The 20,525-nt window shown below is 36.8% G+C and overlaps 1 protein-coding gene across 1 annotated transcript in view; it reads left to right on the plus strand.

Moving 5' to 3' along the window:
• LOC122220693 (muscular LMNA interacting protein) overlaps positions 1 to 20,525 on the plus strand; it is a 213,705-nt gene that overhangs the window by 166,726 nt on the left and 26,454 nt on the right. The window contains exons 9-10 of the mRNA XM_042940388.1: positions 9,373 to 9,417; positions 19,649 to 19,693. Of these exons, the coding sequence (XP_042796322.1) occupies positions 9,373 to 9,417; positions 19,649 to 19,693 (90 nt within the window). The remainder of the gene's footprint in view (positions 1 to 9,372; positions 9,418 to 19,648; positions 19,694 to 20,525) is intronic.

Here is a 20,525-nt window from a genome sequence, read left to right on the forward strand (position 1 = left end):
AAGCTGTTTTATCTACACTGAAAATCTGTGATTTGGTATGGCCACCATCATTAATTACCTTGGCTGGAGCCTCTGCATGACCCACAGCTTCTATATCAGCACCTGCTGCTTCACCTGGCACTTTAGTGTTATGGAGATGGCTTCTTTCCTTATATGTCATGAACCACTGGCTTCCAACTTTTCTGCTGCAGCTTCCTCACCTCTGCTGGCTTCCAACTTTTCTTCTGCAGCTTCCTCACCTCTCTCAGCCTTCACAGAATCGAAGAGAGTTAGGGCCTTGCTCTGGATTGGGCTATGATTTAAGGGAATGTGAATGGCTGGTTTGATCTTTTATCCAGATCACAAACTCTTTCTCCACATCAGCAATAAGACTGTTTCTCTTTCTTATCCCTCATGTGTTCACTGGAGTAGCACTTTTAACTTCCTTCAAGAACTTTTCCTTTGCAGTCACACCTTGGCTGTTTGGCACAAGGGGTTTAGCTTTTGTCCTATCCTGGCTTTTGACATGCCTTCCTCACTAAACTTAATCATTTCTAGCTTTGATTCAAAGTGAGAGATGTGCAACTCTCCCTTTCACCTGAACACATAGAGGTCAGTCATTGTAGGGTTTTCGGTTGGCCTAATTTCAGTAACGTTCGTCTTGGGCAAGAGGGAGGCCCAACAGGAGGGAGAGGTATTGGGGAATGGGTGTTGGTGGAGTGGTCAGAACACACTCAACATTTATAGATTAAGTTTGCCATCTTAAATGGGCATTGTTCGTGACACCCCAAAACAAATATAATAGTGATACCAAATATTACCGATCACAGATTGCCATAGAAAATATAACCATAATGAAAAAGTCTGAAGTATTGCAAGAGTTACCAATATGTGGCACAGAGACGCAAAGTAGCAAATGTTGGAAAATGGTGCTGATAGACTTGGGGTTCACAGAGCTGCCACAGACCTTCAATTTGTGAAGCACACAATATCTACAGAGAACAATGAAGTAAGGCACAATAAAACAAGGTATGCTTGTTTTTGTCATGGCGTGAAGTTTGGATTTCCAGGAAAATGGGAAGATATAAAAACATGGCAGAATAATATGAGGCCATATGGAAATGATCATGATGGCTACTGTGAGTAGGCCACTGAGGTTCGAGGGCTGTCAGTGAGGACGGCCTGGATGGGGTGGGCCCAGGAGAGCTAGAGAGATGCATGTGGGTTTGTGAGAGACATTTTAGACTTGCTGTGGGTTTGGATGTGAGTGGTCAATGAGACAAGAATCGTGGATGGGCTCCAGGTCTCTGCCTTGAGCATAGACAACTATGTGGAAGGCATGGTGAGATGGAGGGAAGAGGGTTATGTTCATTTTGGACACGCTGAGTTTGAAATGCGTATTGGAGAGACTTAAACTTTGTGTCTGGAGCTAGGAGGGAGCCGAGGATGACGTGCACATCAATGTTGCAAGAGCCCTACGCAGAGCTCCAAGGAACAAAACACAGCACGTCCAATGAAGGAGGTGGCGGGGAGCCAATAGGGGACAATGAAAAGAAATGTCCATTGTTGTAAGAGGAAAATCAGAACAGTGTGGTAACATGGAAGCTACAAGAGGACAGTACTGAAGAGAATGTAATCGTGGTAACTTCTGCCAAGAGGAAGACAAAGAGAAAGCTGGAGTAGTGTTTATTAGGTTTGACTTGTATATTCTGAAGCTACATCGCTGTTGCTTATGTGTTGGTGTTCATTCTCATCCTTTTGATTTTATTACCTTTGCCAGCATACATAATCCTTTTGAATCTGAGGTTGTTCTTCTTAATCCAGTAAGAAAATGGTGACCCCTGGTAGGTTTTATATATATATATACATGAATTTATATATGTATATATATATTATATATTTATATGTATATGTTATATAAATTCATGTTTTCCTAGATATAGCTTTTGTCACCATTTTCTATTACTTTTTTCCTTATTTTTTACTGTTTTCTACTAGTTAAAAATCTTCTTGTCCCCTTTCATCTTGTTATTTTCAGAACGACTTATTTCTGGATTTCACATTTGTTCAATCCAAAAGTCTATTTACCTGGGAGCTTAATTTTTTTTTTTTTTTTTTTTTTTTTACTTTCCTGCTTTCCTTCTGATATTTGACATTTACTAATTTGAATTTTTTTAAATTTTTGACTATTTTCCTTACATTTTTGTTACTTTTCTTAGTTACACATAAATTTTCAAAGGTAATAATTATGTTTATTTTCCTATTAATTTTAAAGCTTATAATATCTTTGTTTAAAGTTAGGAAAATACTACAGCACTTTTACCTTCCATCCATTTTTAATTAAGATACACACAGACATCATTTGTTAGTATTGTTTTGACTTTTTTAACTGAATTTTTATGGTTATGTTTCTTGATCTCGTCTTTATTTAGATCCTGATTTCTCACACATGCATAGCTTTCTCCCAGATTTATTTTTTTTTCTTTGGTAGAATCTTGCTGAAAATTATATACAACAAGGTATTTTTGTGTTGATTCTATGGCCTATGTTTTTGAGAATATCTTTATTTTGCCCTTTTATTTAAATTATAGTTCTGTTGAACAGAAAAGTATAGGTCCCATCTCTTCAGCACTTTTTTTCCCTTGGTTCTTTTTCTTCAACAACATATTTGTAAAGTATTTTGCCAGGATGATATTTACTTCTCTGTTACAGAGTGGTGGCTTACAGAGGGGCTCTGTAATCTTTTAGATTTTTTTTTTGGCTATCCAGTTCTTACCTCTTATTAAGTTTTTTATTTTAATTCCATTATAGTTAACATATAGTGTTATACTAGTTTTAGGTAAACATTGTAGGGTTTGTTTTTTTTTTTATTTTTGTTACCTTTATTTATTTTTGACAGAGAAAGAGAGAGACAGAGTGCAAGCTGGGGAGGAACAGAGAGAGAGGGAGACACAGAATCCAAAGCAGTCTCCAGGCTTAGAGCTGTCAGCACAGATCCCAAAGCAGGGCTCAAACTCGGCAACAGTGAGTTCATGACCTGAGCTGAAGTTGGACACCCAACCGACTGAGCCACTCATGTGCTCCATTTTTAATTTTTTTTAATCCTTATTTTTGACAGAGAGAAAGAGACAGAGTGCAAGCAGGAGAGGAACAGAGAGAGAGGGAGATACAGAATCCGAATATATATACAATGTAGTTCTATACATTACTCAGTGGTCATCATGACAGGTGCCCTCCTTAATCCCCATCACCTATTTAACCCATTCCCCCACTCCCTTCCCCTCTGGTAACCATCAGTGTGTTCTCTGGAATTAAGAGTCTGTTTCTTGGTTTATAGAATTTTATCTATAATGTTACTGATTTTTTCTATAATGCAAGTATGCATTTTTTCTCTCGTTTATCTGGATTGGTACTCTCTGTGACTTCTCCTATGAAGTCTTCAATCTTTTCTCCTCAGATTCAGGATAAATTTTAGTCACTAATTTTTCAAATGTTTCTTCCTCCTGGGACTCATAAAGTGATTTTGTCACTTTTGCTTCTGTATTCTTTAAGTCTGAATCTTTACATATATTTTTTCTATTTATTGTTTCCTAATTCCTTCAAGGGGATTCCTTGATGTGATATTTCAGTTCTAGAATTTGTTCAGTGTCTCTTCTGTCCTTTAATCCCTGTGTTATTATGTTGGATATAGTTCTCCTTTTTTTTTTTAAGTTTATTTATTTATTTTGAGAGAGAGGCAGAGCACACAAGTCAGGGAGGGGCAGAGAGAGAGGGAGAGAGAGAATCCCAAGCAGGCTTCACACTGTCAGCATGGAGCCCAATGTAGGGCTCGAACTCATAAACCCTGAGATCATGACCTGAGTCAAAACCAAGAGTCAGACTAACCAACTGAGCCACCCAGGTGCCCCTATAGTTTTCCTTTTTAAAGCCATGTTTAGGGGCACCTGGGTGGCTCAGTCAGTTAAGCATCTGACTTTGGCCTAGGTCATGATCTCGACGTTCCAGAGTTAAGCCCTATGTTTGGCTCTGTGCTGACAGCTCAGAGCCTGGGGCCTGTTTCAGATTCTGTGTCTCCCTCTTTCTCTACCCCTCCCCTGCTCATGCTCTGTCTCTCTCAAAAATAAATAAACATTATTTTTTTTTTAAAAAAGTAATGTTTATTGAGGTATAGTTTACCCACTGTTAAATTTACCCTTTCAGTGTATAGTTCTATGCATTTTCACAAAGCATAATACAGTTGTGCAACCACTATCATGTCTGAGGTACAAAACACTTCCATCAAATGTAAAAGTTCTCTTGTGCTCCTTTATAGTACATCCCTCCCTGTAACCCAAGTTCTGTACAACTACTGATTTTTTCTCTGTTTCTATAATTTTGCCTTTGCAAGAATGTCTTATAAATAGAATCATACAGCATGTAGTCTTTTGACAAGGCAGTTGAGATTCATCCATGTTTTTGCATGTATCAATAGTTCATTTGTATTCCACTGCTGAGTGGTATTCCATTGTATGGTTGTACCATATGTTAACTATTCACCAGTGATGGACAACTGGGATATTTCTACTTAGGTTCTATTATGAATAGAGCTGCTAAGAACACTTATCAACAAGGTTTTGTATGCACATGTGCTTTCATTTCTCTTGGGTAAAAACCTGGGAGAGGAATGACTGAACCATTGTTTTTTCCTGCAGTATTTCCATTTTTCAGATGTCTTACTGTTTTTCCTTGGGGACTCAAAGTTCTCTGAGCATATAAGCTACCTTGGCTGCAAATATGCCTGATGCCTGAGATGCCAGATACTAAAGCTTGGTGCCTAGGATTTACCAGTCCTGCTGAGTTTTGTCGTTTGTTTATGTTTTATGAAGAATAGAAGGAACATGAGTCTCAGGCTGTAAAAAATATCTGATGTCAACCATTTCTCCCACACCGCGCTCCCACCACCCTGGTCACAGTATCCCTCATCTTTGCCCCCCCACCCCAGTACCCTCCAGACTCTCCTTCAAATAACTGTTCCCATTGTCTTCCCTGAGAAAAGCATCAGGAGTTGACCAAACCTATGCTTAACTGTCCCCTTCTCCCCAGCCAAGCTGAAGGACCACCTTGATATTGTCCTCACAGATACTTCTTTTCACCACCCTCACATTTTGATCGCTCACATTACCCCTCTGCTCTCCTCACCTCTGATGTTGGAAAGTGTTGTGAGGTGAGAAGGCAGAGACACAGTATGTAAAACAAACACACAGACAAAAACAACCAGTTTGAAAGGTTGGGCTGTGAAAGGGGGAAGGAGATTGGGTCTGGGAGGGTGGGGAATGGGTCAAAGAAGAACTTTTGGTTTGCTTTTTAAAGCTGAAAATGGCAAGAGCCAGTTGGCATGCTAGTGGGGTAGATGCACTAGAGGGAGGTGCTGATTATGCAAAAGAAAGGGAGACCCTGAAGGATGAAAAGTCCTCAGAAGGACATGGAACTTACAGCCTGATTAAAATAAATGTCCTTTGATAAAAAGCTGGAGGGGCACCTGGGTGGCCCAGTAGGTTAAGCGTCCCATTCTTGATTTCACCTCAGGTCATTATCTCATGGTTCGTGAGTGAGTTAGGCGCCACATCGGGCTCTGGGCTGACAGTGCTGAGCCTGCTTGGGATTCTATCTCCCTCTCTCTCTGCCCCTCCCCCGCTTGCTTGCTTTCTCTCTCTCTGAATAAAAATAAATAAATAAATAAACTTCAAATAAAAAAAGCTGGGAATGTCCACTATGGTAATAGGACAGAAAACAGGGGACATGTCAGATACAGGTGCAAAGCATGTTTGTAGGTGGCTGATGGCAAAATGAAGAATTTTGTAACTCATATTTTTAGTTACTCAATAACTAATACTTTTCAGTGAAGAAAGGTTTAAGATTATTAACTGAGATTAAAAAGCAACCATATGACGGGGAAGAGCTTGAAAAAGGAAAAGTTGAAAACCATTATGTGTTCTGCTTTCGATTCTTCTCTCATTCCCTCATAAACCCCTTCCATTCAGGCTTTGCCCCCACTGCGCTACCCAAACTACTTTCCCCAGGTTCCCATTACTATAAACTCAGCCCTGGTCGGGCTGTCATACCCACAGAAAATGAGACAGGTGATACTCCCTCCTCTTTGTCACACATTCCTCTAGTGCCTTCTAGGACACCCTGCTCTCTCAGCTTTTGTCCTACCTCACTCATCAGTATTATTTCTTAGGCTCCTTTGAAGATTCTTCCTCTTCTTCCCCAAACTATTAATGCTGGAGTGCTCCAGGACTCTATCTTTGGGCTTCTCCTTCCTCTCTACATTTACTCCTTTGGTGTTCTGAAGATCAACTGTATGCTGAGAACTCTCAACTTTACATCTCAAGTCCAGGATTATCTCCCAAACTCCAGCTCCCAAATACCCACTCTCCATTTTCATTTAGATTTCCAATCAATATCTGAAAAATTTAGTCTAGATTTCTTCCCACAAAAACTATTCCAGGGGCGCCTGGTTGGCTCCGTCAGTAAAGCATCTGACTTCGGCTCAGGTCATGATGTCACAGTTCGTAGGTTTAAGCCCATGTCAGGCTCTGTGCTGACAGCTCAGAGCCTGGAGCCTGTTTCGGATTCTGTGTCTCCCTCTCTCTCTCTCTCTCTCTCTCCTCTGCTTGTGTTCTCTCTCTCTCTCAATAAACAAACAAACAAACATAAAAAAACCCAACTATTCCACATCCTGCCTACCCATGTCTATCTATAGACTTCTCATCTTCCATTTGCTCAAGGCCAGAAACTTTGGTGTCAAGTTCTAATTTTCTCTTTCTCTCATATTCCACATCTCTATTACAAACCCTGTTGCCATCGATTAAAAATACATGTAGAATATGATTATTTCATAACTTCTGTACTGCTGAGCCATCGTCATGTTTTGCTGGATAGTGCAATAGTTTTTCCCCTTCAACCTTTGCCTCACTATAATTCATTTTGAACACATCAAAGAGTGAGATCCTTTTAAAGCATAAATCAGATTATGGCTCCCCTCGGCTTAAAACCAGCAGTACCTACACATTTCCTGTAGCTATAAACCAGAGTCCTTACAAGTTCTTGGAAGGGCCTCTATGCTCTAGTCTCTGGAACCTTCCATCAGCCCCTCCCCTGCTCTCCTGCTTTCCTCACAACACCCCAGCCCTGCCTGATTCCTTGCCGTGGCCTCGAATGTGCCAGGCATGCTCCTGCCTTGGCACATTTTGTTCTTTCTTCAAATCAGTTGTGTCACTTTTTATAGTTTTTAGTTCCTTGTAAACATTCGCTTAACTTTTATCTCAAAGGAAGCATGATTAAGTATGGTTGTTTTTGGTCTGGCTCAAAGAAAACAAATTTCTGGATTCTCTGTGGGTGTTTTTTGGTTGTTCTTTACTTCTGCCCATTTTCACATTGTCTTACCTGTTTGTGTATCTGAATCTGATTGTGTGTTGGATATGCTACTTGGAAGTTTATTTAAATAAATTATTTGAGGGCTAATATGATATCATACTATGGATAGTCTTTTCTTTGCTTCTATTAGACACCAGGAGCATTAGCAAAGAAGGATAACTTAATTTAATTTAAAGTTTTGGGTTAATTTTTTATAAACAGTTGTCAATGGTTTGAGGCCAAGCTGAAGACTATATGAGGTCTTCTAGATCAGTCTTACTCCTGGGGCTCAATCTAATTTTGGTGGGTCATGGATTCTGACTTTTATCTCCCTACATCTCTGAAATTGTTAAAAGTTTGGATCAGCTTCTCGAGCAACTCATCGTTATTGTCAAACATCTCTAGGTCAAAAGCTGGTCTCAAATACTTGAGTCCTCTCTTTGGATTTCCATCTTCTCCTTATCTTGCCCCCACATTCTTTATTCTCTTGTTAGCTCATTGACATTTTTAATAAATAATATGTCAATATTGTTTTGAATATTTTACCCATCTTTTGTCTGTTTTGGAAGGATTGCTTTGAGTTCTTGAGCCACCATTCTCAGATGTGGAAATTATCTTTGAGCACTTTTAATTTGCTCCATCTAGTTGAAATGCTCTTTGTTTAGATGTTCACATCTCCAGCTCCCTCAGTTCCTTCAAATCTTAGCCCAAATGTCACCTTCTCTAGACTGATCCTCCTATTTGAAATTGTAAACCCTCAGCACTCTTGACCTTCTTAGTATCTGGGTTGTCTAAAAGAAGTAAGCTATTTGGCAGAAACAAAGAAGATTTTCTCTGGAAGAATATATTACCTGAGGCTTCAAATTATTTCTATTCTTTTGTTGTTGTTGTATAACATACGATGTAATATGCGGTATGATTTTTTTCTAACATATGGTACAATTTACTTATTTATTATTATATTGTTTGTCTTCTCTCCTGCTAGAATGTAAGCTTACCAAGCATAGGGCATCTTTGTCTATTTTGTTTACTGATAAGATACAGGGTGTAGAATAGTTCCTGGCACACAGTAGATATACAGTAAGTATTTACTAAGGAGATGAATGAATCAAATAGGCCATCTCATGTCAAAAAGTGGGAAAGTGGGCCTACAAGAGAAAAATTATGGGCTCACTAGGCAGAATTAAATGCTCACTTAAGGCTAATGACCATTAATTTATAATGAAATCAATTAGCTTGGTTGAGAGAGTTTCCTCAGGAATGTTTTGCTTCTCAAGTTTAGAGAAAATGGATGATAAAGTCTATCCAGGGTTGTTGTTTTCTTTTCTTTTGCTTTCTTTTAAAGGTGAGTTTGTCACAAGGGGAGAGAGAGGCAAGAGAAATTAAGGTGTTAAAACAACTGAGAATATGAAATATATGTAAACTAAGAGGTAATAACACCACAATGGAACTGGTAAAGCTCATTAATTTCGAAGTCTCAATGAGGGACATTGCACTGGGGACATTTGAGAAGTGAAGATGGTGAATAGGAGCTAGAGTTCTCAGGGTAGGATGCTAAAAATTGAAATTTCACAGATTTCCCATTTTATTTGTGAAGGCAAAGTCTAGGAATGGCTTTGAGAGTGAAATGGAATGGATGAGAATACATTTGGAGTTGGGAAGCTCAAAATAAGTGAGAGGGGTAGAGACTTCCGTGTACATTTTGAAAATGGCAAAAATCACACGAGGGTCCATTATGATCCATGAATGGATGTAATCAATAAATAAGGCAAAATTTACCAGCAAGCTGGTAGATAATGGCACTAAAAAGAATAATGAAGTGACATAGTTTAATAAAATAATTTTCAAAGGGACAAGGCTTTTGTATAGAAAAGAGACAAGAATGTTTAGAAAGTCTTAATAGCAGCAAAAGGTGAACGCTTATCCCAGAAGTTGAATTACTTTTAGTATTTTTGTGGTTACTTCAGTAGTATACTTATTTTTATTTTTTTACAGATGCCTACAACTCTTCCGAGAGCAGCTGGTCGAGAAACCAAATATGTAAGTCCCTTCATAATGATACATCCTGTTTTTTTAATGGGTACATGTGTATGCTTTGAAGGGAACTCAATTATACGGTCATTAAAATTGAATTAGTTGATTTTTTCTTAAGTGGAAAGGGATAGGATGGTGTGATGGGTCCAGATGTGGAAAATCAGGTTATGTCAGGTAAGTTTATTGAATAAATTCCATCTTAAGTGAGGTCTAGTTTGATTAGCTTGGCTAAATAAAGCAGAACTCCAACACCTGCTTGCTGTCTTTCTAATTATCGAAGCTTAGACGACATTTTCATTTTTGTAATGGTTTATTGTGCTTATTATAAACGAGCCAGCACATATACTCGAAACATTAAGATTTGTCTATTTCCAATGGGATTGCCAGTTTTGTTGGTTTTGACTCATTTGTTGCTTTCTTGCATTTAAATTATTGTCAAATAAACTAATTTCTACTTATGAGCAAAAATTAACTAATAGATGGGTAGATACAGCCTCACATACTTGATCAATTATATGGAGCTGTCCCTGAATGCCTTAGGAATACAGATGTAGCCTCACCTCATTCCTACTCTTTATTCACCTCATGCTCCATCATGTGGCCCACTTCTGTTTCTGATCAACTATATTCAACAGAAACAAGATTGTCTCCTAAGCAAGTGTTTAGTTTTTAGTTAAAAAAAAACCAGTAAATGTTTTCTTTTAGGTTATGCCTTATATTTTCTACTATGCTTTTTTCATCATCATCATCATCATCAAAGAATGAATATTTATTATATATTTTGTGATATATCTTCTTTCCAATTTATGTATTTCTGTCTTTATTTGGGTCTCCCTAAGGAAAATAATAAGTTGGATGAAATCACTGAATTTTATCCTACTCAGGAAATGACATATAGAAGGTATGGATAAGAACACTGCTTAGAGTATTTTCATTCTTATGTTTTGTTTTTATTGGAAGCCATTTGGAGTAACATAAGAGTAGAGACATTTGGTAGGCTGTAACCAAGTTTAAATCACAGCATGGCTGTTTGCTAACTGTCTGATCCTAGAAAGTCACTTAACTTCTTCTTAATTTTTTTTTTTTTTACCATTTATTTATTTTTGAGACAGAGAGAGACAGAGCATGAACGGGGGAGGGGCAGAGAGAGAGGGAGACACAGAATCGGAAGCAGGCTCCAGGCTCCGAGCCATCAGCCCAGAGCCTGACGCGGGGCTCGAACTCACGCACCGCGAGATCGTGACCGGAGCTGAAGTCGGACGCTCAACCGACTGAGCCACCCAGGCGCCCCAAAAGTCACTTAACTTCTATGCCTTAGTTTTTTCATCTATAAAATTGGGAAACTAATAATTGCCTGATGTACAATTTATATTGGTTAGTATATGAAAAGCCCTTAATGTGGTTCTGACATACAGGAATAAATAATAGTTCTTTCCTTTTTTCCTCTTATCTTCCTTTGATTTCCTCTGCATCTATGCCTCCCCCTTTCTCTTCTTCCTCCCTATCTTGGGAAGAGTAGAAGCACCATGATTTAGCAGACTTCCTTGATTCTAAAGTTGGGTGCAAGAAAAGAAAGTTCTCTAAAGATGTTTCAATACTTTTTGTGACTCACGCATGCTACAAGAGCCAGACCTAAGAAAAAATAGCTGAAATGTTTTACTCTCTCATCTTCCTTTCTCACCTATTCCTATCTGTCACCAAAGTGCCTCTGATTGAGACTCATTTACAGTAAGGTGGTAAGGGGCTGATACTTCCTCTCACCCCTCCCCAGGGGAGGTTAATTTGATAGCAGTTGGAATCAAAGTTGGAGGGGCTGCTTCAGTCTCCATAATTAGAGTTTATTTCAGATTATTCTTCAATCAGTTATCAAACTTAATTAAAATAGGTTAACATTTGCCCCAAACTTTGTGAGAGCATCTGAGTCACTGAAAGTTAACATTGAGTCATCAAATAGATTGAGTGTAGACTAGAGCAAATATGAACTCTGATTCAGATAAGATTTTTGGCTTTGAGTAAATTTGGTTTCTTGAGTGATAAGCTTTGTTTTTTGCTTTCTCTTACAATGTGACATTTGAATTGTTCTTTGTGACACCTCAAATGTGTCTGTCTCTTTTGGAAGATGATAAAGGATAATTTTACAATGGAATGTAAAACCCAGTTTTTTGGTGCCAAAGCATAAGGAAGTCACACTTGTAAATATTTGGCTGCAGTTATTACATTTACTAAGTGATGTCTGATACATTTATTTTGAGGAGAAAAAAATGCAATTTCATCTATAAGTGTTGTTGGTCTTAGGTGAACAATCAATTTTAAATACAGTATGTTCTGATTTTATATGTTCTTTCTTCTAGAAATTCTAATATTTGTATTTGCTGAGCTACAAGATGCCTCACCTTAAGTGTGGCTTGAATAGATTTGACTCAATTAATTAATTAATTAATTAATCTTTTACTATATATTTCTCTTTCTCTCCCGTGGAAGCTCAAAAGCAAATCTGAGAGGTCTTTTCACAGTATCTCATGGTCTCTCTTTACACTTTGAAGAAACTAGACATCTTCACAGTATGTAGCTGCTGGGACTTGGTGTGTCATCGACTTCATAGAAATTCTTAGATTAGATTCAAAAACAGAGATCACATAGTTTACCAACTCCTGCACCACAGAGGAAAAAAAGAGAAGACTTAAATTCAAGCCAAGAAACAAAGTTTTGTGACATTTCAGGGTATTCTCAAGTAGATTAGCACAGACTGCTCAAAATTCTGACCTCTGGGGGCTCTCTAAAAGTATAGTATACAATCTATGATTCATAACTAGTAGAAAATATAGTCAGAATTGTTCAGCTCTATTATTCAATGAGCTTTTGCTCATTGACTCAACAAATAGTTACTGAGTGTCTACTATGTCCTAGTACTCACTGAGAAGTTACTGGGGTGAGGGAGCAACCCAATAATAAGATCCCCATTTCTGCAGCGTATAATGGGGGAGATAGTAAACACTTACAGTAGTAAATGAGCAAGATACTTTCTTGTAGAAATTAGAGAAGAGCTGGCCATAGAACTGACTGATGTGAAAGCAGACTTACAAAGTTACTAGTTTTCAATGTATTCATATATCTATTGGATTTCCAGTTTTCCTGGGAAGATTATAATGGCTTTATTCAATAACGAGAATTTGTATGACTAATTCCTCTTTCTGGGGCTTTTGGTGAAAGGGTGCCTTTTCTCCATGGGGAAAAAAAAAGAAGAAGAAGGAGAAACCAAAATGCAAATCAGTTAGTTTCCTCTTCTTATCCTTTATTGTACATATTGTTACATTTCACATAGTCTGTTTTCTAGGATGAGACAGATGCAGGAAAAGCACCATCAATTCAGTCTAATTAGTCAAAGCTTTCTTCAATTCATGGTGTACTTGAATTGCAAGTTATTTTAAAGTAATTTAATTGAACTTTTCTTAAGTGTAATAGAATTTAAACTAGGTTAACAACATGTCGAGTCACAGTGATCTCCACAGGTCAATTGCAAGATTGATTATCTTAATTTGTTATTAATATTACTTTCAATTGGTTTGAGCTCTTATCTTTCAAGTGAAGTTTAAGTATTTCATTTAACCTTATACCAGTCTTATGAAGTGGGTATTATTATTTCAAGATCTTCATATTATAAAGAAGGAAACCAAGTCTTAGAAGTCAGAGTAGGCAAAATCCTACCCAGGTCTCCCTCATGTCAAAGCCCTTACCATTAATACTTGTGTGAGAATTGGGGCCCCTGGATGGCTCAGTCAGTTGAGCATCCAACTTTGCTTCAGGTCATGATCTCATGGTTCATGACTTTGAGCCCCACGTCAGGCTCTGTGCTGACAGCTCAGAGCCTGGACCCTGCTTCAGAGTCTGTGTCTCACACTCTCTCTGTTCTTCCCCTGCTCATGCCTTGTCAATAATAAATAAAGATTGAAAACATTAAAAAAATACTTGCGTGAGAAGTACAGAGAATATGGGAATAGTTTGTTTTCCTTAAATATTTTATCCATTAGAATTTATATTCTGGGTCGAAATTATTTCTTCATGTTCAGTAATCTTCAGTGTAAACTTTGAATGTTTTCAAATTTAGTGACAATATCTAAAATGATGTTTACTATATTTCTAACGTTTTAAATCACTCTCATATAAATTAATCCATAGTTTATCAGATGTTTAAGAGGTACTGTTTTTTATGACACTTTAAAAAAATTTCTTTCCCTTTATGTAACAGAATGAATTTTCTATTTGAATTTCTATTTGATTCTGTTTTCACTTTACCACCTTTGAAGAGGAATGTCCTTTTTGCTTTTGCATTACATTTGTCTTAGTAAATATTTATTTTTCATTAACTACTACTGGTATAAATTATTTCATTCAAGTAATTCAAAGTCACAGTATGCTTTCCTAATAAACAGCAAACTCAGAAAATAAGGCAAGTATTAGTCCTATTACTAGTTTATCAAAAAACCCTTAGTTGGAATCAAAATCTATAGATAAAAACGTATTTTATCAACTCTTTACATTTCATGAGTTACTTTTAAGAGCCAGAGAAATAACAGAGATAGGTCTATTGAATATTATATGGTAAACAGGTAAGATCCCATTTTAATGAGCCTGAGGGACAGAAAAAATTCATAACAATGGAAGCATATTGCTTTCAAAATATCACAATATATTAAAAAATGTGTCAAACTTTATTAAGAATATTCCCCACTATATATACAGGTATTCAAATAAAGGTCACAGTCTCCAATTTAGTCAGCTCACATACTCCCTTTGTTGCTATACTTGGAAATGTCGCTATGCTGGAGTGTTCCAGAGGCGCTGTATGCTTAATGTAGTCACAGATCTTAAGGTAAGATCTTAAGATCTTAAGGTAGACTTCAATCTAGTCCATTTCAATCCAGACCTCAGTCCAGATCTGCTTCCGTAGGATGTGACCAAAGATTTGATGAGTTACAGGAAGAATTGTGAACACTTCAAGCAAGAAATTCCACTCTTCTGATTATTCTCATTTACTTCTTTTTTTTGTTCAGAAATATTTCTAACGTATGCTTATGTGAAAAGGGATGAAGAAAGAATTAAAGATAATTATCTGGGTTCTAGTAAGTGAGGAGGAAGAGAGAAGATTTAACGAGACACTCTTTATGTCTTGCATCCTTCTCATCATCATTTTAGACTTTACCAAACACAAAGGTGCCATATTTCAGCCAAACTTCCCCTTGATGTGACCTTTTATCTCCTCATTTGCACATATAAACAGTATCTGTCACTGGTCACTATGCCCACTTATCCTGCCTACTGATTATGTTCACGATAAGCTGGAATCATCATTCCTTAGCATAAAGACTCAAACTTTTTAAACACTTTCAAATCTACTTTTTGTATGTAGGTCTTTTAGGAATGTATTACTAACTTATAAAATGGTTTCTAATGAGATAGTCATACAGGGTAATGTCTATAGATAGTTAGAATAAATAATGTGAAGCAAGAAAGATATGATGCCTCATAATGTATGTCTAGGGGCTTGGTGCCTAACATGCATACCACTGGATTCATTCTTTTGTGTCCATCGCAACTTATGTACAAATAATAGGAACACTCGCTAGGTGAAGGGAAAGACAGTATTTTATTATTTTATCATTTTATATTTCCTCAATACCAATCTCAGTATTCAGTGATTATTAAGTGCTCCGTTAATATTTTAAAATTTGTCTTACTGCCCATGTGTAGAGTAGTCTTGCCTGGGAGAAGTATTTAGTTAACACATTATCACTAATTACAGTTCTTTGAGCCATGAGAAAAGGAAATACAAGTTAATTAGTCAACAGAGAAAAGGTAGAAGAAAGACATTTTAGTGAAATTGAACTGGTTGTTATATCAGGTGAGAGGGATGTGGCTGCTGAAAGGGGGGAAAAAGAAACAAACTAACAAAAAAAACCCCAACAAGCCAAAAGTGGAAGTGTAGAGTGTAGAAGGCAAAGGCAACTGGAACCACTTGATCTTGTTCCAGACCCTGGGGAGGGAGCTGGTGTGATACCAGCCAAAAGGACATGTGTCATGAATGGGGAAGAGCTGCACATTGCAAGCAAAAGCAATCTAGACACTGACAAAGGAGCTTCATTGTACTTCCTGGGTCTCGATATCAAGTCTTTGGAAAAGCAAAATGGTTTCTCCAAAGTTGGCTTGGCACAGTGGTGGCCTTCTGTAGGAATTTATTTTTCAGTGGACTTCAAATTCTCCTTTCTTTTCTTTGTCTAACTCTTTTGCTTTCCATATAATCTAACTCTTTAATACATTTTCTTTGAGGTAAGAAATTTTGACTTTCACATTTTTTTGACTATTGGTTTCTCAGTTTTTAAGATGACGATATATTGGTTAACACGGATCCTCCTTTCTTACACTTTCCTTTCCTTTTATGGTTAAAATGATGTTAGAGGCCATAGAATAGATTATAGGATTTTGTTTCGCACAACAGCCATTCTTACATTCCACAGTATCATAGTTCCTCACAGTTAGTATTAATGTGGATAGACATGAATAACTAAAGTCTTTAGTGTTGTTCTAATACAATTTCCAGTTTAGTTTTAGGTACATCAAGTTGCTTCTCTACCTTCATTTAGCTAACCTGTGAAGAGTGGTTCAGATAGAGCTGCCTTCTCCCACCTTTCACTGCTTTAATCTCAGCTCACCAGACAATCTTTCCTCACTTTTCAGAAAATATTTGCTACAGTATTAATAACATAGTTATAGATGCAGCATTGAATAAACGCTGCTAACCTGTATTCGGAAAGCAAAGCAAGGCTTCTCAAAGGGCTTGACATGGTTAGGTTGGTTGAAAGAATCTGGTTATACTCATTAAACACATAAGCCAATATTCTTTTTCTTGGATAAAGGATCCCTAGTGGCTTTATAAGTATTTACTCCACCCTGAGGTTCACATTTAATTCTATCCTTTCTCTAGGAATAGTTTCTGATAAAAGTGATGTGAAACCCATTATATTAGATAAAATAAAAATGGAATGGGGATGCCTAAAGCATCTTATTATAACATTGTAATTCCTAATGATGGAATTTGAGGGACTTATGGAGACTGAATACAAAGATATTTGGGTTTTCCCCTTATTTAATTAATGTTTTTCTTGAACATTTTATTTTTTCCCTATGATCACTTGGTATTATTTAGCACCACATACTACTAAATGTTAGTAATGTAGTTAAATTGTACAAATATTTTGTTTTTAACATGTAACCTCTTCTTTCCTATATTTATCGAGATGAAAATTTAGCTGTGTTGTGCTTTAGTCAAGATACCCACATTCAATTTAGCATATTTCACAGGAGCTATTAATTTAACTTAGGGGATCCATAGATTATTCTCTCATTATTGCAATAATGAAAAATTAGCTATAGGGAAACAGTAAGGCTTTAGAGGAAATAATTATTACTTATATTGCATCGTGAGGTTAAAAGCAAATCCCCAGGTGAACTGAATGTGATGGGCATTCTAAAAGGCAGTTTTCTGCAGCACAGAATAGCCATAAACCTCAGCGTACACTTGCCTGGTCACCAGCAATTAGAGATGGGAAACATTTAGCCAAGATACCCTGCTGCCATAGACCAACCATGTATGACAGCAAACAATGATAGTCCTTGTGAAGAAAGGCATGAGTGAAAAAGCAGAAAAAAAACAATGCTGGGCACAGTGTGAGAAGGGCTGCAGGTGCCTTGTGAGTATGTTTGGTGATTCATACTTCTATATACTTGGCAATACCATAAGAACCACTAAGCTCTCAGTTTGCTGTTATCATTCATATCTCAGAGAGTAAAAACAATATTGACACACCTCTAACAAACCTTGAAAACATTTGCAATTTCAACAAGAATGTAAATATCTTAGGAACACAACTTTATCATATTTCAGCCAAGTATACTTGTAATTAAGCATTTGTATGTTGACTATTTCCTGTCAAAGTTGAAGGCTGTTGATGTGGAAGCTCAGCCTCCCATTTAAATGCTGAAATGCTTGATAAAATGTAATTATGAAAAATGTTTATGTGGAGTGCCTGGGTGGCTCAGTCTGTTGAACATCTAACTCTTGATTTTGGCTCAAGTCATGATCCCAGGGTCATGGGATTGAGCCCCACAGTGGGGTCTGTGCTGAGTGTGGAAACTGCTTAAGATTCTCTCTCTCCCTCCCTCTTCCCCTCTCCCCAACTCATACTCTCTCTCTCTCTCAAATTAAAAAAAAAAACAAAAACAAGTTTATGTAATCCAATCTAAAGTAAAGAAAGAGAAATGTTTGAATGCCAGAAATGGAATGGTAACTCCAAGTGGGGGTGTTAAGAAGAAGCTAAAGCTCTAGCAGAATGTAGGCGCATCAGAACCTATGTGCTAGGAGCCAGGAGCTCAGATTTTAACTTTCAGTATTTAGTAAGTCTAAAACTTGTAAATGAATCCTTTGTGTACATTCAGGAGCCCAGAAGTCCACTTTGGCCATGAAGCATGGAATAAAAAAAAAGTATAAATGCTTCCACCATCTCATCCAACACTCTTAGTTGGTAAAAGAGCCATCAATGAGAAAATGGTTCTAAACTTCTGGAACATGAAGATGTCAGGTTCTACCACTCTTTAAGTTTAGGAATATTAAGATGATGAAATAAAATGGAAAGCAGTGAAAGTCCTAGAGTTGCCACAAGACAAACATAAAATGTACTGTAGGCACGGTTTCCCCGTCCAGGACTTCTCAGGTACATATAGGAATCATCACAAACATTATCTTGACTGAAAATGAGTTCAAAATCAAAAATAAATAGCCATAAAATGGCTAAAGAACATCACGGAGGAGAGGCATGAGGGAGAGTCAGCTGATACAAGAAATGGGAGATTTAGCAATAAGGAATTATAGGTAAATCGGAAATGAATTAATTGCTATAGTAAAAACGCTAAAAGAGTTAAAAGGAGTTATTGATGCCATCAAAATTACTTGAAAAAGAACCAAGTAGAACTTCCAGAAGTTAAAATAAAGTCATCAAAACATAAAATTCAATTGTCATGTTGAATGTGTTAATATACAATGCAAGAGAAATTAGTTAACGGTTAAACTTGTATGTAGAAAGGATTCAGAATGCAGCATAAAGGGACAAAAAATATGAAAGGAAATTTTATAGAAATGGGGGATGGATTGAGCAGACTACATATATATTTATTAGAAACTTCATAAACAGAGATGAGCTATAATGTAAGCAAAGCAATATTTGAAGAGGTATTCATGGAAGATTTTCCAGAATTGAAGGATATGCATATTCCAAATGAAGGACTACACCAAATCCCAAAAAAGACACATAAAAAGAAATCCACCCTCAGATACATCATAGTGAAGTTGCGGAATGTCATGGAGGAACATCTTAAACACTAACCAAATGTGAAGACAGATGATCCACCAAAGTTATGACATTTAGAATGACAGCTGTGACAGACGCCAGAGCTAGTGGGGTAGTGTCTTCAAAATGCTGCGAGATAATAACTATTCACCGAAAATAATGTGTCCAGAACTCTTGTCGAAGAATGAGAACAAAATAGAAACATTTTCAGACAAAGTCAAGACAATAAGTTCTGAAAGAACGACCACAGCATTTACTTCCGTAAGAAGGAAACCAAATCCAGACGGAGTGAAATTCAGGAACCAAGGCTGAAGAAACAATATTAGCCCCCTATTTACTGGAAAACAATTTTAAAAACTAAATTGTTTTCTTTTCCAAAGCATGAAAACTTTCCTTTGTATATGAAGATACTTTAAGTGAACATCTGTTATTTGTGTCGATTTGCTGGAAACACATATAAATATCCAACAATGCTAGTATGTTTAAGCAAATTTGGAGTATATGCAGGGACTGAAATATTATGTCATCTTGAAGAATTTTTAATGTCTCGTGATAGTGCTTATGTTAAGATGTTAAGGAGAAGTAACACATAAAACATCATGCTATTATATGAGCTGCATAAGAAAACATAGGAAAAATATTGTAAGGCAATGTATGAAAAATGTTCAAATCATTTTCTGGTGGCATAATGATACTTTTCCTTTTACCTTATTCTTTTCAAAATTCTACAATGGACATGTGTTCTTTAATAATAAAAGAACTTCAAAAAACTTAAAAATATGGATTTTTTGTGAAATTATGAAGTTCACTAAATAAACACCATGTTTCTAATTTTTCAGGCAAACCTGTCCTCCCCATCCTCTACAGTATCCGAGAGTCAGCTGGTATGTATCCTCTTATTAAGTCATGGACCTACTTTCGAAAATTCTGATTTCTCAAGACAGATTTTTCTGAGTGAAAGTGAACAGAATACATTTACTGCATATATTTGTTTGCCTGTCTAACAAAATTTTACTGATGCTTTACTGTAGTTGCATGGTGGTTGTTTTGTAGCTTACCAACATATATAAAAACCATACATAGACCTTATTTGCCAGGAACTTGCATCTTAGTAGTTTAGAGAGGGAGAGCGCTTACTTCCTGATAGGACAGAGGCAAAAAGCATTCAAGGACAGGTCATGTTTGATGATGTAGGGCAGGTTCTGGACTTCAAGAAATGAGAAATGGGATATTTCAGACAGGAAGGTTAGCATGTAAATGGTGTAGATCGGTAATGAGCAGGAGAAATATCATGTGAACCACAATGGCAAGCCACAAATATAATTTAAAATTTTCTAGTAGCCACATTAAAAGAGTAAAAAGTAAAACACAGACCACATTTATTTCAATAATGTATTTTATTTAGTGATAGGCAAATACCATTTCACCAAATAATTAGTATAAATGAGATATTTTATATTCCTTTTTGGGGGCTAAGTCTTTGAAATATGCTATGTATTTCACATGTACAGCACATCTCAATTTGGAGTAACCACATTTCATTGGCTTAACAAAGGGCTACTGTGTTAGTACTGATCTAAACTCTAGAATCTGTTATTTATAGATACAAATTTGATTACATAGAATTACTTTTCATCATAGGGTTTTGTATTTTCTATTCTTTTACAGTGGTTAGCAAATTGAAACCATGAAGTAAGTTGCCTAGACATTACTAAA

This window comes from Panthera leo, chromosome B2 (genome assembly GCF_018350215.1).
Source record: "Panthera leo isolate Ple1 chromosome B2, P.leo_Ple1_pat1.1, whole genome shotgun sequence".
Classification (NCBI taxonomy): Eukaryota; Metazoa; Chordata; class Mammalia; order Carnivora; family Felidae; genus Panthera; species Panthera leo.